At 36.3% G+C, this 13,725-nt stretch overlaps 1 protein-coding gene across 1 annotated transcript; it reads left to right on the plus strand.

Moving 5' to 3' along the window:
- The first annotated feature begins 585 nt into the window (after window positions 1–585).
- LOC127644343 (serine protease HTRA3-like) lies at window positions 586–12,622 on the plus strand. Its single transcript, XM_052127484.1, has 9 exons — window positions 586–1,281; window positions 6,426–6,525; window positions 6,813–7,035; window positions 7,539–7,733; window positions 8,420–8,452; window positions 8,802–8,916; window positions 9,037–9,094; window positions 9,226–9,321; window positions 11,207–12,622. The coding sequence occupies exons 1-9, from the start codon at window positions 867–869 to the stop codon at window positions 11,373–11,375; spliced, it is 1,404 nt and encodes a 467-aa protein (XP_051983444.1). The 5' UTR covers window positions 586–866; the 3' UTR covers window positions 11,376–12,622.
- The last annotated feature ends 1,103 nt before the right edge of the window (window positions 12,623–13,725 follow it).

Below are 13,725 nucleotides of genomic sequence, written 5' to 3' on the forward strand. Positions count from 1 at the left end.
TCTCTATATAGGCTACTGCCATAATATGCCTGACTGTAATATAATTGAAATACATTTATAAGATTCTACAAACAAAAAAACAGAATTATTTGTTACGAGGGACTTTTTTGTTCCCACATTTTGAATGTCGGGGCCATCTTTGGACCCCTGGTATAAATAATATGAATAATTAAAAATGTATGTTTTTTTCAGTAACATTAAATCAAGGTTAGCTCGTACTATACGTATTATGCAATAATATGTATGCCAGATTAAAAAATAAAAAACAGAGGAACTGATAATGGGTGTAGTTTTCCCCAACATTTTGAATTCTCACTTTGTCACCTTGTTGTTGATGTTGTTTTTTTATTTTGTATTTTTATTACTATGGTTGGCATCCATTCAGTTTATTGTATTTTTTAAAAATACCTCAATCAGATTAGATCAGTAAAGTGTGACAATCAAGAGACTAACACAATATAAATCTGCAAGAGAAAGTTGAGACAAACACCTTTAGTTGTTTGTATAGAGGAATTCCCCCGCCTCCTCTGCATGGAGAGAGAAGAGTTAACTTGATGATGTTCAGTCAGATGGCCAGTAGATGCAGACATAACAACCCCAGACACAGAGAGGCTCGACACACATTGTTTTAATAAGTTATATGTGAAATCAAGGGCATCTGCGCGTATCAAGAGATAGATTGGTTAGACAAGAAAAACTTCTATTCAGTATATTTTTCACTGTAGCTTCAGAGGAAACCGCACGTCTCATCTGAGTCACTTTTGCATTGGAATCTAATGCGTAATAGTGATCACCAAAGGACACTGACTATCCAGAGCTCTGAGAATTAATTTGTTTTTAATCTACCTACTTTATTTAAAACAGAAATGCAGGTCATTTTGTTTGTTTCAGTAGTTTCACTTTACATCAAGTCTGTCGTCGCGGATACTAAAGCCAAGTGTCCGGAGCGCTGTGTTGTGAGTACGTGTCCGAGCCCGAGCTGTCCGAGCGGGTATGTTCCTGACCGCTGTAACTGCTGTCTGGTGTGCGCGCCGGGAGAGGGGGAGCCCTGCGGCCGTAAGGACGATCTGCCCTGCGGAGACGGTCTAGAGTGCAAGCATCCTTCTGGAAAGAGACTGTCTAAGGGAGTGTGTCAGTGCAGATACATTAGTAAAGTGTGTGGTAGTGATGGAAACACGTATGATAACATTTGCCAGCTAAAAGCAGTGAGCAGGAAAGCTCTGCAGCAGGGTCTCCCAGGAGTCACTAACCTGCATAAAGGACGCTGTGAAAGCAGTCAAGGTAAGTGAGTTGTTTATCAAATATCAAGTGGAAGATACACTGAATCATTTTAGCCTAAAATGTGCTTTGTGTGGTTAAAATAAAAATATAATTCAGCATCACTGAATCAAGGCTACATAGGTTACACCAACATCATTTTAAGGGTTAGATCTGGTAGAATTATATTTAAATGCATATTTATCAAAATATTTATGTGCTTTTAGTGGGTCAACACATAGTGGTGATGTGTTTTAGGCAGGTGTGTGCTACAGGTTCACCCATTCTTTTGAAGCCACTTAAAGTTATTATACAAATCTAAAAATGTGGCACTGTATTCCACACCTAGAGTGGGTGACACCATTCAGCAGATTTTGAAATAAGGGAACATGGTAAACTGTCAAATACCCACTAACACTGCAGTGCACTTTCATTGTTCCGCCAAAATAAAAGCTCCAATTGAACGTGAAGTAAATAGGTCTATGACAGAAATATACTGTATGTATATACTGTATGAAACAAATACTCAAAATAACAATGCTAATACACTATATTATAATACAAACTTGACTAGACAATAATAAATAATATTAAACTGGGTTCCAAAATACAAGTGAGTGAAGTTGTAGTTTTTGCACACCTTGTTCATTCACCAAAATTCTTTTTGGTAAAAAACATGCCTTCATTATCTTTTACTAGATTTTTTTAATTGTTATTATTTCCAATCTTCATTAATCTCTTAGAACCGGTCGGATGGCGAAAGAGTGCTCCTAGTTTGACAGTTGCTTGGGGCCTCTGAATCATGACCCCGCCCCTGGGAATTAGATTCAAATTTGAATCACAAAAAATTGGTTAAACCTTACAAAAAATTTCATTGTAACCATGGCAATTATTGTTAGTAGCCCACTATAAAAATCATAATACAATAATATGGAATCTCCTTTAAAAATGTAAGAAGCTTTCACAAAATTTTATCATTTTATATTATTTTAGTCTTTTTTGATAACAGTTGTGGCTTAAAGTTTTATTGTAATAACATTACCTGTAGCTAGTAACTTTGGTAGGCCTATTTTAGTGGAAACTATGGTTACCATAGTACATTTTTGCAAGGAAATGCTGGAAAATTTCAAACGGAGACATTTAAATCATTACAAATTGACCTATACAAACAATTTACTAGTACCTACTTATTTGTCATTGTTTTTAGCCAACTATAAAATCATAATGGAATCTCCTTTAATCAATTTCAAAAGCTCTCAGAATGCTTCTGTAATTTCTGTCTTTTTGATAATATAGTAGTGATTAAAATTGTTTTTGTAGTTACAATAACTGTAACTAGTAACTATGGTATATTGGTGGAAACATGGTTACCATGGTACTTTTTTGTGAGGAAAGGTAACTTGGGACATTTGATTTGAATTAAAAATGGATTGATGCAAAATTGTACTATGATAACTGGTTTCCTGGTAAAATTTTGCTTGCGAGGGAAAGTTGGGACATTTAATATTAGAGTAAAATCTGCCGATTAGCTCACAGAATGACATGTATCCTTTAAATCATGTAGGAAATACTGACCACATACTGTTCCTATGCACAAACATATGCACTTTAGGAACTTCACTGAATTGCAGGCAATTAATTCCCAGTAGCAACACCACCATGAATAAGTCCACTGTTTATTTCCCTTTTACCTCTGCATTTAGAATATAACACCATTGATTTCCTCCAGCCACCATAACATAATTATCTAATAATTGGATGGTTCACAATGGGCACTTCGAACAGCTGAACTGTGACCTGGATTTCTCATCCACAGAGATTCAATTTAGGAAACAGAGCTGCTTTGTGCTCCGTAGACCAAGCACGATTTCCTGTGTGGTTCTCAATGGCGCTTGCCCTTTTGCTCCGATCTTGGACAAGACCTCATTACCAACGCCCCTTTATCAAAACAAGGAAATATAGAACTGGATCCAAATCTGCAGTAAAATGTTTATCTATGGTGTGTTGACGGGATGAGGGAGGAGGAACCTTTTGGAAGTGGATCCACCACTTCTCTGTGGACATGTTATCTGTGAGAGGTGACCTAAAACCAATGTGTAAGAAAATATCTGGTCAGATTTTAGGTCACTACAAAAGTGATGGGCAAGGACGTTTCCTGAAACTCTGGCTTGATAGTTTTACCACACATAAAAAAAAATCAACAAAAGCAGGTTTAAAGGAGCCAAGCTGGTATTAAACATCCACACATAAGTTACTGTTGGCCCCTGCAATGCCACTGGCCACACTGGTGTATATATTTAGTGAATTACAAGATAGTGGGGCAGATGGCAAACCTTAAAGCAAAAGAACCCACAGACAAGCCTATGTCAAGCGAGTCATTATAGCATTAAAAGTCACATACAGTATATTATAATGATTCATTTTATACAATTTAGGCCACTAACCTCAAAATAAAACCCTAAATGTTGCAATAATTGTCTCAATAAACCAGCACTTTAGAAACAGATGCTGCCTAAAAGCTTCAACCAGATTGTGTGATCAGCTGCTCCACTGATGTCTGGTTTGCTCTCTATTCCAGACTTGGAAAAAAAATTAATTAGGAATCTATTGAGAACATATTTCGACATTAAGTTTTGGTTTATGCCTGGCTGACTTTGGGTTGAGTGGCATTTCTCAGCATAATCTGTTATTGACGAAATGATTTTGTGCACATTGCAAGTGGAAATCGACTTATTTGGCAGTCATGAAATCTGATATGTCAGAGCTCCGTGATGCAGCCGTGATGGAATGTGCTTTTATATGGGCTTCTGCATTTGATTAATGATTAACAGTTGAGTGTGATTTATCGCATGCTTCCTTTGGTCTCTCACAGCTTCCAAAGTACTTGCTATAATGGAGCTTCAATGGATGCTGCACACACAATGCTTTGGAATATACAGTATAGTGATAGTATGTAGCTTTAGTTAAAAGAGAAGTGTGTAATTGTTCCAATGTAAAATAGGCTACTTGCTCCTATACCATCTTAATGTGCAGAGACATCTATAAGTAAGCCATTCATTCTGTACTTGATTCAATGTAACTCTGTGGAGCTGTGTTTGGCTCAAACAGTGAGGTGAGTTTGAGGCTTAACTACCGAAGGGTACCAAAGTAGAAGGAAGAGTGTTCAGGAAACCTGTTTGAAAACAGTTATAATTTTTGCAATTCTGATTGGTGCCACTTGTTGTGCAGATATTACAAACTTCACCTTTAAATAATGATGTTAGATGTGCAATTTATATATTCTCTAACAAAGGTAGAATAAATTGACTTATGGACTTATTGACTTAAATTAAACTTATGGACATCAACTTCACTTGCTACACACGTACCAGAATGACTTTTGGATGCCTTCAGAAGACTTGGAATAGGACGGATCACATGGACTCATTTTATGATATTTTGAGCCCTTTTATGCTTTAAAGTGAGGCACTATACACTACCATTGAATTGAAAAATTTAAACTGCAGTGCCCAATTCCCAATGCGCTCTAGTCCATGTGGTGGCATAGAGACTCACCTCAATCCGGGTGGCGCAGGATGAATCTCAGTTGCCTCTGTGTTTGAGACCGTCAATCCGTGCATTTTATCATGTGGCTTGATCAGCACGTTACCGTGGCGACATAGCGCTTCACGCTTCACACTATTCTCAGTGTGTATTTCCCACAGCCTCCACCATTGTGTCCTTGAGCAAGACACTTAAGGTTGCTCCGGGGGGATTGTCCCTGTAATAAGTGCACTGTAAGTCGCTTTGGATAAAAGTGTCTTCCAAATGCATAAATGTAAATGTAAATGTATTCTCTGTGGCATCCACGCACAAATCACCACGCACCCCACTGAGAGCGAGAACCATATTATAGCGATCACGAGGAGGTTATCCATTGTGACTATACTCTCCCTAGCAACCGGGCCAATTTGGTTGCTTAGTAGACCTGGCTGGAGTCACTCAGCACACCCTGGATTTGAACTTGTGACTCCAGGGGTGGTAGTCAGCTGAGCTACCCGGGCCCCCGGAAAGATGGATTTATTAATTTATTTAATGGGATCCTTTTGTACATGAGACTACATGAGAAAGAATGTCAGGAGAAATATTGTTTTGGAACCACATGAAGTGTACACTATGCTCAGAGGAATTAAACCAAATTTCAGATGGTATTAAATACTTTTTAATCTACAAATTCTAGGTTAGTAGGACAATCAGGCTGTGCACACAAAAGAATGAAGGGAGTGCATGTATTTGTGTGCCAACATGGTCACAGGAAACAGCAGTCAGCTTAAGAGAAAAACCACCCAAATATTTGCAGTAAAAAAAAAAAACATATAGCACTACTCTCTCTCTCTCTCTCTCTCTCTCTCTCTCTCTCTCTCTCTCTCTCTCTCTCTCTCTCTCTCTCTCTTTCTCTCTCTTTCACATACATACATACACACTTACTGTAAAATCGACACACTTGAAATGTGCACATGCACAAGGATTAAAAACCACCTACTGATTATAGAGGAACATTTCCTGTGTTTAAAAACAACTTTTCTACAGCTATCATCATTCCATGCCATCTGGATCTGCATGTCTGGTAATGATTCCCCTTTGGGCTATTCAGGGTGTCTATTTAGGAGTATTAAAATTTAAAGTGGCCAGTAGTTAAAAAAAGAAAGAAAAAAGAAAGAAAGAGAGATTGTAGGATTTAAAGGTGCACTCAGTCTTTTTTATTTTTTTTATATGTGATCATGGACTTACACTAACACCTAGGGGCCTGGATGCAGCATCATTCAAACACAGTAGTTTTCAATTACAGATGTCATTGTAGAAATTCACGTGAACCCATGAGTTAATGTATCTAATAACATGGTGAATAAGGAGATTAAACAATTAGTATTTCGCTGGTCATGTGATCCTAACATGACAGCCCCCATGAGGGGACCCTCTCCATGTAGAATAAAACAGCTTTTACACCATTTTTATAAGATCACTGATATGACTGGAGCCTTCATCTCTTTATACACATGTTTTACAATTACAATTAAATTCTTTTGGGAGTAAAACTTTTTTAATGACCAAAAATAAATAAATACTGAGTACACCTTTAAAATGCTGAGTGTCATTAATAACATGAGTAATTATTTCTGCTAGTATAGGTCCCACACACCCTAACAGCCAGAGGAACAAATTCAACTTCATTGCTGACGTGGTGGAGAAGATCGCCCCTGCTGTGGTGCACATTGAGCTGTTCCTAAAGTAAGCCCAAAACCAGATTTGCAAACACTTTCATAGTGAGGCAGCCCTCTTGGCAATGTTTTAATTCTGTGAGGTGGAGGTGCTTTGCAAACACAGCTGTGTGAGAGCTGCTGCTGTCTGTATGTGAACATGCTGAGGCTGTTAATTTGTGAATGATGTCATATAGAGTGTGTGGCATGGACAATGGCCCTAAAATGTATTTGGACACATAAGCCACATTTAAAAATGTATGAATGTTATTTTATTGCAAAACATAATGTCTTTACATTTTCACTTTTTCCCTCTAGCCACCCCCTCTTTGGCCGGACAGTTCCACTGTCAAGTGGATCTGGTTTCTTAACGTCAGAGACCGGGCTGATCGTGACCAATGCCCATGTGGTTTCCAGCACCACAGCTGTTTCGGGTCGTCAGAGACTCAAAGTACAGATACGGGATGGGGATGTGTATGAGGCCACGATAAAAGACATCGACAAGAAGTCTGACATCGCTACTATCAAAATCAACCCACAGGTGAGACAAAACTCTATTTCACTTGAGGACTAATCCTTGAAATAATAATAATTCCTTACATTTATTTAGTGCTTTTCTAGGCACTCAAAGCGCTTTAAATATTATAGGGGGAATCTCCTCAACCACCACCAGTGTGCAGCATCTACCTGGATGATGCAATGGCAGCCGTAGTGCGCCAGAATGCCCACCACACACCAGCTATTGGTGGAGAGGAGAGAGTAGAGTGATGTAGCCAATTCAGGGATGGAGATTATTAGGAGGCCATGATAGATAAGGGCCAATGGGGGGAATTTGGCCAGGACACCCCTACTCTTTATGAGAAGTGTCCTAGGATTTTTAATGACCACAGAGTGTCAGGACCTCAGTTTAACATCTCATCCGAAATACAAAGTCCAAAACCAAATGGTAAACCTTTACAAGGGTCTAATTAAAAATTAGTAATCAAACATGATTAGTTTTGCTGTGCTTGTTCAAACAACTACCTCTGACTACCTCTTTTGCAGAAAAAGCTGCCAGTTTTATTACTGGGTCACTCAGCAGACCTGCGCCCTGGTGAGTTTGTGGTGGCTATTGGCAGTCCTTTTGCCCTGCAGAATACAGTGACAACAGGAATTGTCAGCACAGCTCAGAGAGATGGGAAAGAACTTGGACTCCGTGACTCTGACATGGACTACATTCAGACTGATGCCATCATTAACGTAAGACACCAAAAACCACAACAACAGATGTTATGAGTCTTATTGGTTGTTACTATGTTAATATTAATCTAAAACCTCTGGATGTTTTTAAATGACTCTGCATGTTTGAAGTAGTGCTTATAAGTCATTTGTTCATTTCAAGGGCATAACCAGGAAATTACTTTTGGGTGGGCCTCAATAAAAATGGATGGACCAAATGTTTGCCCACATTTTATCATCAACTTTCCTTAGCATCTGAAAGGTGGCACATTCAAACAGTTCTATCACACTTTCAGAATTCAGCAGAATTTATGGGTGGACCTTGTCTAAGCCACAGGTTCATATTGTGGATGTATGATATTCGATTTGTGCCAAAAGTATTGAATTATTATTTATTTTTTAAGTATTTAAAAAAGTATACTATTTAAATAATTATTTTATAAAATATATTATAAAAACACTTTTAAATAGAAAAAAAAATACTTCAAGTAACTTCAGATTTCAAATACTTTCAATTTTAGACTTGGTTTTGAAATAAAAAGCATCTTATTTGAACAATTTTCTCTGCTGCTTTTTTTGCTGATCAGGATTTATGATTGCAGTGGCAGTTGAAATTTACACAACTGGCACAAATGTAAACCCTTATGGTTAAGATATTTTAAAATGTTTAAGCACCAATAATTAACATTTGTTTTTGTTTTTTTCAGTACGGAAACTCGGGTGGACCACTTGTCAATTTGGTATTTTTTCAGAATGTCATTTCAACTCCCTTATTCACTCAAAAATATTTTAACCTGTTTTTAAGATTTACACATTTCAGTTTCATAACAAAATTCCATCAAATTGAATTGCATTATCTTACACAAAATTAAATTAATAAGTTTTTCATACATTTATTCATTTTTCATAAAAAAAAACGTATTCATTTAATTTATTAATTTAATGTTACTCTCCATTTGATGGAACTTTTTTGAAATTGAAATCTTAAAAATGGGTTTTGAGTGTACAGCAGACATAATGATGAAATGTGTTAATATTGTATTTGTTTTTTTAAATAATAACAATAATAATAATTATTATTATTACCAGGATGGAGAGGTGATTGGAATCAATACACTGAAAGTAGCTGCAGGAATCTCCTTCGCCATTCCTTCAGACAGAATAATCCGTTTCTTAAATGACTCCCTGGGAAAGCAAAACAAAGGTACAAAAAAATTTGTAGTGGAGGTCACAGTGTCGTCTGGCTGGTATTATACATCTGTTTCACTTTAACTGGTCATTCTTGCTGAATTGAACATGGTAACAGACGTTTTACATGTTTCAGAGGCAAAATCAGTGAAAAAGCGTTTCATTGGAATTCGGATGCTCACCATCACAGAAGTGTGAGTGTCTCACACACTACATGAAAACCACCTAAACTTAACCTAAAAAATCCCTAGAAATTCCTGACTTCGACCATGTGCTGTTTAGTTATTGTGTGCGAATGTGAGGTATTTTTGTCTGTCTCCTTTAGTCTCGTGGAGGAGCTGAGGCAGCAGAATCCAGACTTCCCTGATGTAAGCAGTGGGATCTATGTTCATGAGGTGGTTCCTCACTCCCCTGCTCAGAAGTAAGCACCAGCCAAACCAGATGCTCTGTGGTCTTTCACTTGTGGATGTGGGACTTCAGAACTCCCAGCCACGTAGTTTATCTCAGTCTGTACCCAGTTGAAGATTACATGATATTGTAGATCACGACTGAAAAAAACTAAAAATCTAAATTACAGAGAGGTTTATAGAATAATAAGTTGCACATTAGGTCTGAATGAAATAGTGGTAATTTTCTACAATTATAAAAGACTTTGTAGTCCATTATGGGATGATAACGTTGGACAAAGTTGAGCATTTTGCTCTAGATCTTCTGGATTGGTATGATATGAATGTGACCACATTCACACTAACATGTTTCATTTGAAAACGCTTTGATTTTGCTGCGTTTAAGCCTCTCATCCAAAGTGGAACAGCATTTTGTCAGTAACGCATAACTAGAACTTCTTCAGCTTAGAACAATAGTCCCGTCTAATGAAAGGAAACTTTTACAGCTCAAGTAACCTCTGGAATACCTTGCCCCATAAACTTCCTTTTTTGCATTAATACATGCAAATATTGTGTGTTTTTACAACCTGAGAGACGAGTCGACATTTTTAAGTGGTAATCAAGAGTACAGAGATGAACTTGTATTAAAGAACATTCCTTTAATAAATTTGTTTAGAAGACATCAAAGGAATATTTCAGGTTCAGTACAAGGGTAGCTCAATTGACAGTATTTGTTGCATTATGTTGGTTACCACAAAAAATAATTTTGTTATAATGAGGCACTTACAATGGAAGTCAATGGGGTCCATTTTTGGAGGGTTTAAAGATGCAATCACAATAATTCTTCTGTCAAAACTTGTGTATTATTTGAGCTGTAAATTTGTTTAAATTGTTGTTTTACAGAAATGTACTGTTACATTATAATGGCAAAGAAAATTTAGTTAGTGATTATCACACTAAAATCATGTTAACATGCTTATTATTTACATCTTGTGGTTAGAATTTTGAAAACTGAGTATTTTTTACATTTACAGATTAGCCTCATTTACTGAAAGTGCCTCACTGTATCCCGTTTTTATTTATTTTTTAAAAGAAAAGGAGGGACGAGTCAGAATTTATTTTTGTTGCAACCAACTTTATGTCATAAATGCTGTCGACTGAGCTTAAAGGGATCATTCACCCAAAAATGAAAATGATCTCATCTTTACTCACCCTCATGCCATTCCAGACATGTATGTCTTTCTGTTTGTGCAACAAAACACAAAGAGTTTTAGAAGAATATTTCAGCTCTGTAGGTCCTTACAAGGCAAGTGAATATGACCGGAACTTTGAAGGCCAATAAATACAGTATTAAAGTAATCCATATGACTCCAGTGGTTAAATCCATGTCTTCTGAAAGTGATATGATAGGTGTGTGTGAGAAACGATATTTAAGTCTTTTTAAATGTAGATATACAATTTCACTTTTACATTCAGCCATCTACTAGTTGGGGCTGGTCAAAGATGAAGAGTAGTAAAAAAGGACATAAATAGGATATAAATATCTGTTTCTCACCTACACCTATCATATTGCTTCAGAAGATATGGATTTAACCACTGGAGTGGATTACTTTCATGCCTCCCTTTGTGTCATTTTTGGACCTTATGAGATTTGGTCACCCTTTACTTGCATTGTGAGGACCAACAGAGCTGAGATATTCTTCTAAAAATCTTCACTTGTGTTCTGCAGAAGAAAGAAAGTCATACACATCTGGAATGGCATGAGGGTGAGTAAATGTAAGATAATTTTAATTTTGGGTGAACATACCCTTCAACATGTATTGAACCTAGAATATTCCTTGAATTAATTCCAGCATGACACTGCGTACCTGCAAATTCAAGAATGCAATTGATAATCTTATTTGTTCACATGGATTTCAGAGGGGGCATTAAAGATGGTGATATCATCGTTAAACTGAATGGAGAGCCATTGATGAGCACCAGTGACCTGAAGGAAGCACTCAACAAAGACACCAAACTGCTGCTGGAGGTGCGCCGTGGCAACGATGACCTGCTTTTCAACATTGAGCCTGATGTCATCATGCAGTAACAATTTATCAGAATGTAAACAATGTAATTGACAAAGACATTGGCATGTGCAGTCATGTCCAAAGGGATGTTTAATGGAGCATCCTAAACACCAAGGACCTCTATTACAAGCAGAGAAAATCTAATCTCGAGTTTTTGTAATCTCAGTCATGTCAAGCCTGCCTAAGAAGGTTTATATGAAAGGCATTTCATATTAGCTTTGATACAGGTTTGAAGGGGAGAAATGGCTAAATATGAAAACGTACTGTATTTTGTAGAATAAGACAATGCTGGTGATATTTTTGAAGTTTCTGCTTTTATGCCAGAAACAGACAATCCACAATGAAATGTTAAAATGGGAAATGATATAGTGAAAAGATGACATTTCATACATTTATTGATCTTGTAAAAATATCCATATAATTATTATGAGATATAGTATGAAAATTATATATGTTGATAGCTCAACATTCATTACTGGACCTGCATTGTGGCACCAGTGGCAAAAATCAATTGCTGTGCAAGGATTTTAATGAGTTTTATAATTTGTAAATAATACCTGTCATAATGAATTACATTTTTATATGCTTATCTTGTTCAGTTAAATATGTGCTCTTTTATATAAGCAGAGATCAAAATGAATTATTTCATGTTTTTTTTTTTGTGGTTAATATGTCTACAGCATCCTTTTTTTTATGCAACATATCATAATTCATAATCCATGTCTTCAAATAAACTCATATGGTTGGTTCTCTTCAGCTGGATTTATGAACATTGAACCTACCTACAGAATAGAACTTTCTCAGAAAACAACAACTTAGCATATTGGTGGATCAACCAGTGCATGTTGAATTTGAACAGAGCAGTCAGTTGGTTAACTCTTTCTAAGAAGCTTATATTCATAATGCATTGTAAAGACATTTTAAATGCATTATACTGCATTCATAATGCCTCATAAAACGCCTTTGAAAAAGATATATCTTCTCAATAATTTTAACTAGTATAATTCATTATAATACTTAACCTATTCATAGTTATATATTAAAGAGTATAGTATATGACCTCACAATGAACATCCAATTTTATCAGCAGATATTAATCAAGTTTATTACGTAGCTCTCTGGAATACTGTATTCCTATTGGTCAATGGCGCCATCCAGCGGTCAGATATTGCTCTGTAACAACCGCACATCCGGGTTCTGCAAGCCGTCTCTCCTGCTTCTCAACTCACTTTGCAATCTCTACAAGTAAGCTAATAAAATAATTTCAACTCAAATCAATTTGTCATGTGCATTTATTTATAGTAGTCTTGTAACAGGCTGGATATTGAGGAATGGTCATCAGATTTCAGCTGTTCAGCGATTTCTTCTTGACTAATTACATTTCAGCGTAAATCAATGTTTCATGTCCATTCATTTGTTTACTTGGCAAGTAGTCTTGTAATAGGCTGAATAATTTCAACACAAATCAATGTTTTATGTCCATGTATTTATTTATTTTGTTAGTAACCATGTACTAAGCGGGATAAAGTACAGTCAGGCAGTTGTTATCACAAAATAAACCCCTTCAGGGTGATACAAGATCATATACCATTATAAGTTGTCTTTGCCTGCTGTAAGTAAAGTTACAAAAGCAATGGCTTCTTCTTAAGTCAAACTTATATAATTTAAGTTAATTATAAAATAAGTCTCCAAATAAGATTCCAAAACATTAAAGTTTATTGAATCTAGTAGAATGAAGGGATTATGATATGAGGAATACATTTTTCTTTTATCTTTTGACATACAAGAGGTCATTGCACAATAAAAACATGCTGTAAGTTTCAGAACTCAAAACTTCCTCCTCACTGCAAAAAAAAAAAGGCATTTGTGATGTCTACTTTCTCCACATTGTGACGTCACTCTGTGGTACACATTTACATACACATCAACACCTTCTTTACCTTATCACTTCCGCAGCCCCGCTCAGTAGTGGTGAGCAGTGAGATGGCAAGGAGAGAGCAGGTCAGTCAAGAGCAGAGACCAGTTTACTGTCAAGTCTTAAAGGACAGAGGTAAAAATAATGGTGGAAAATTATCATTATTTACAAATACAGTATATGACTGTTTTTTTGGGCAAAAAAATGTCACTAATGCTTTAAGTGAACCTCGAGGAACATATTAAAATAATAATAAAAAAATGCATGTCATGACCCCTTTAATGTCTCAAAAATGTTTACATGGAATATGTCTTCCTTTTTATTTTTTGCAATTGTATATAACTTCCATTTTACAGGCTTGACTTGTAATGTCTTAATTCCACTTAAAAGGATCTCATGGATGTATATAAGTCAGAAGACATTGCTTTTGTAAATTTACTTAAAGCATACCTTAT

Source organism: Xyrauchen texanus, chromosome 1, assembly GCF_025860055.1.
Source record: "Xyrauchen texanus isolate HMW12.3.18 chromosome 1, RBS_HiC_50CHRs, whole genome shotgun sequence".
Taxonomy (NCBI): domain Eukaryota; kingdom Metazoa; phylum Chordata; class Actinopteri; order Cypriniformes; family Catostomidae; genus Xyrauchen; species Xyrauchen texanus.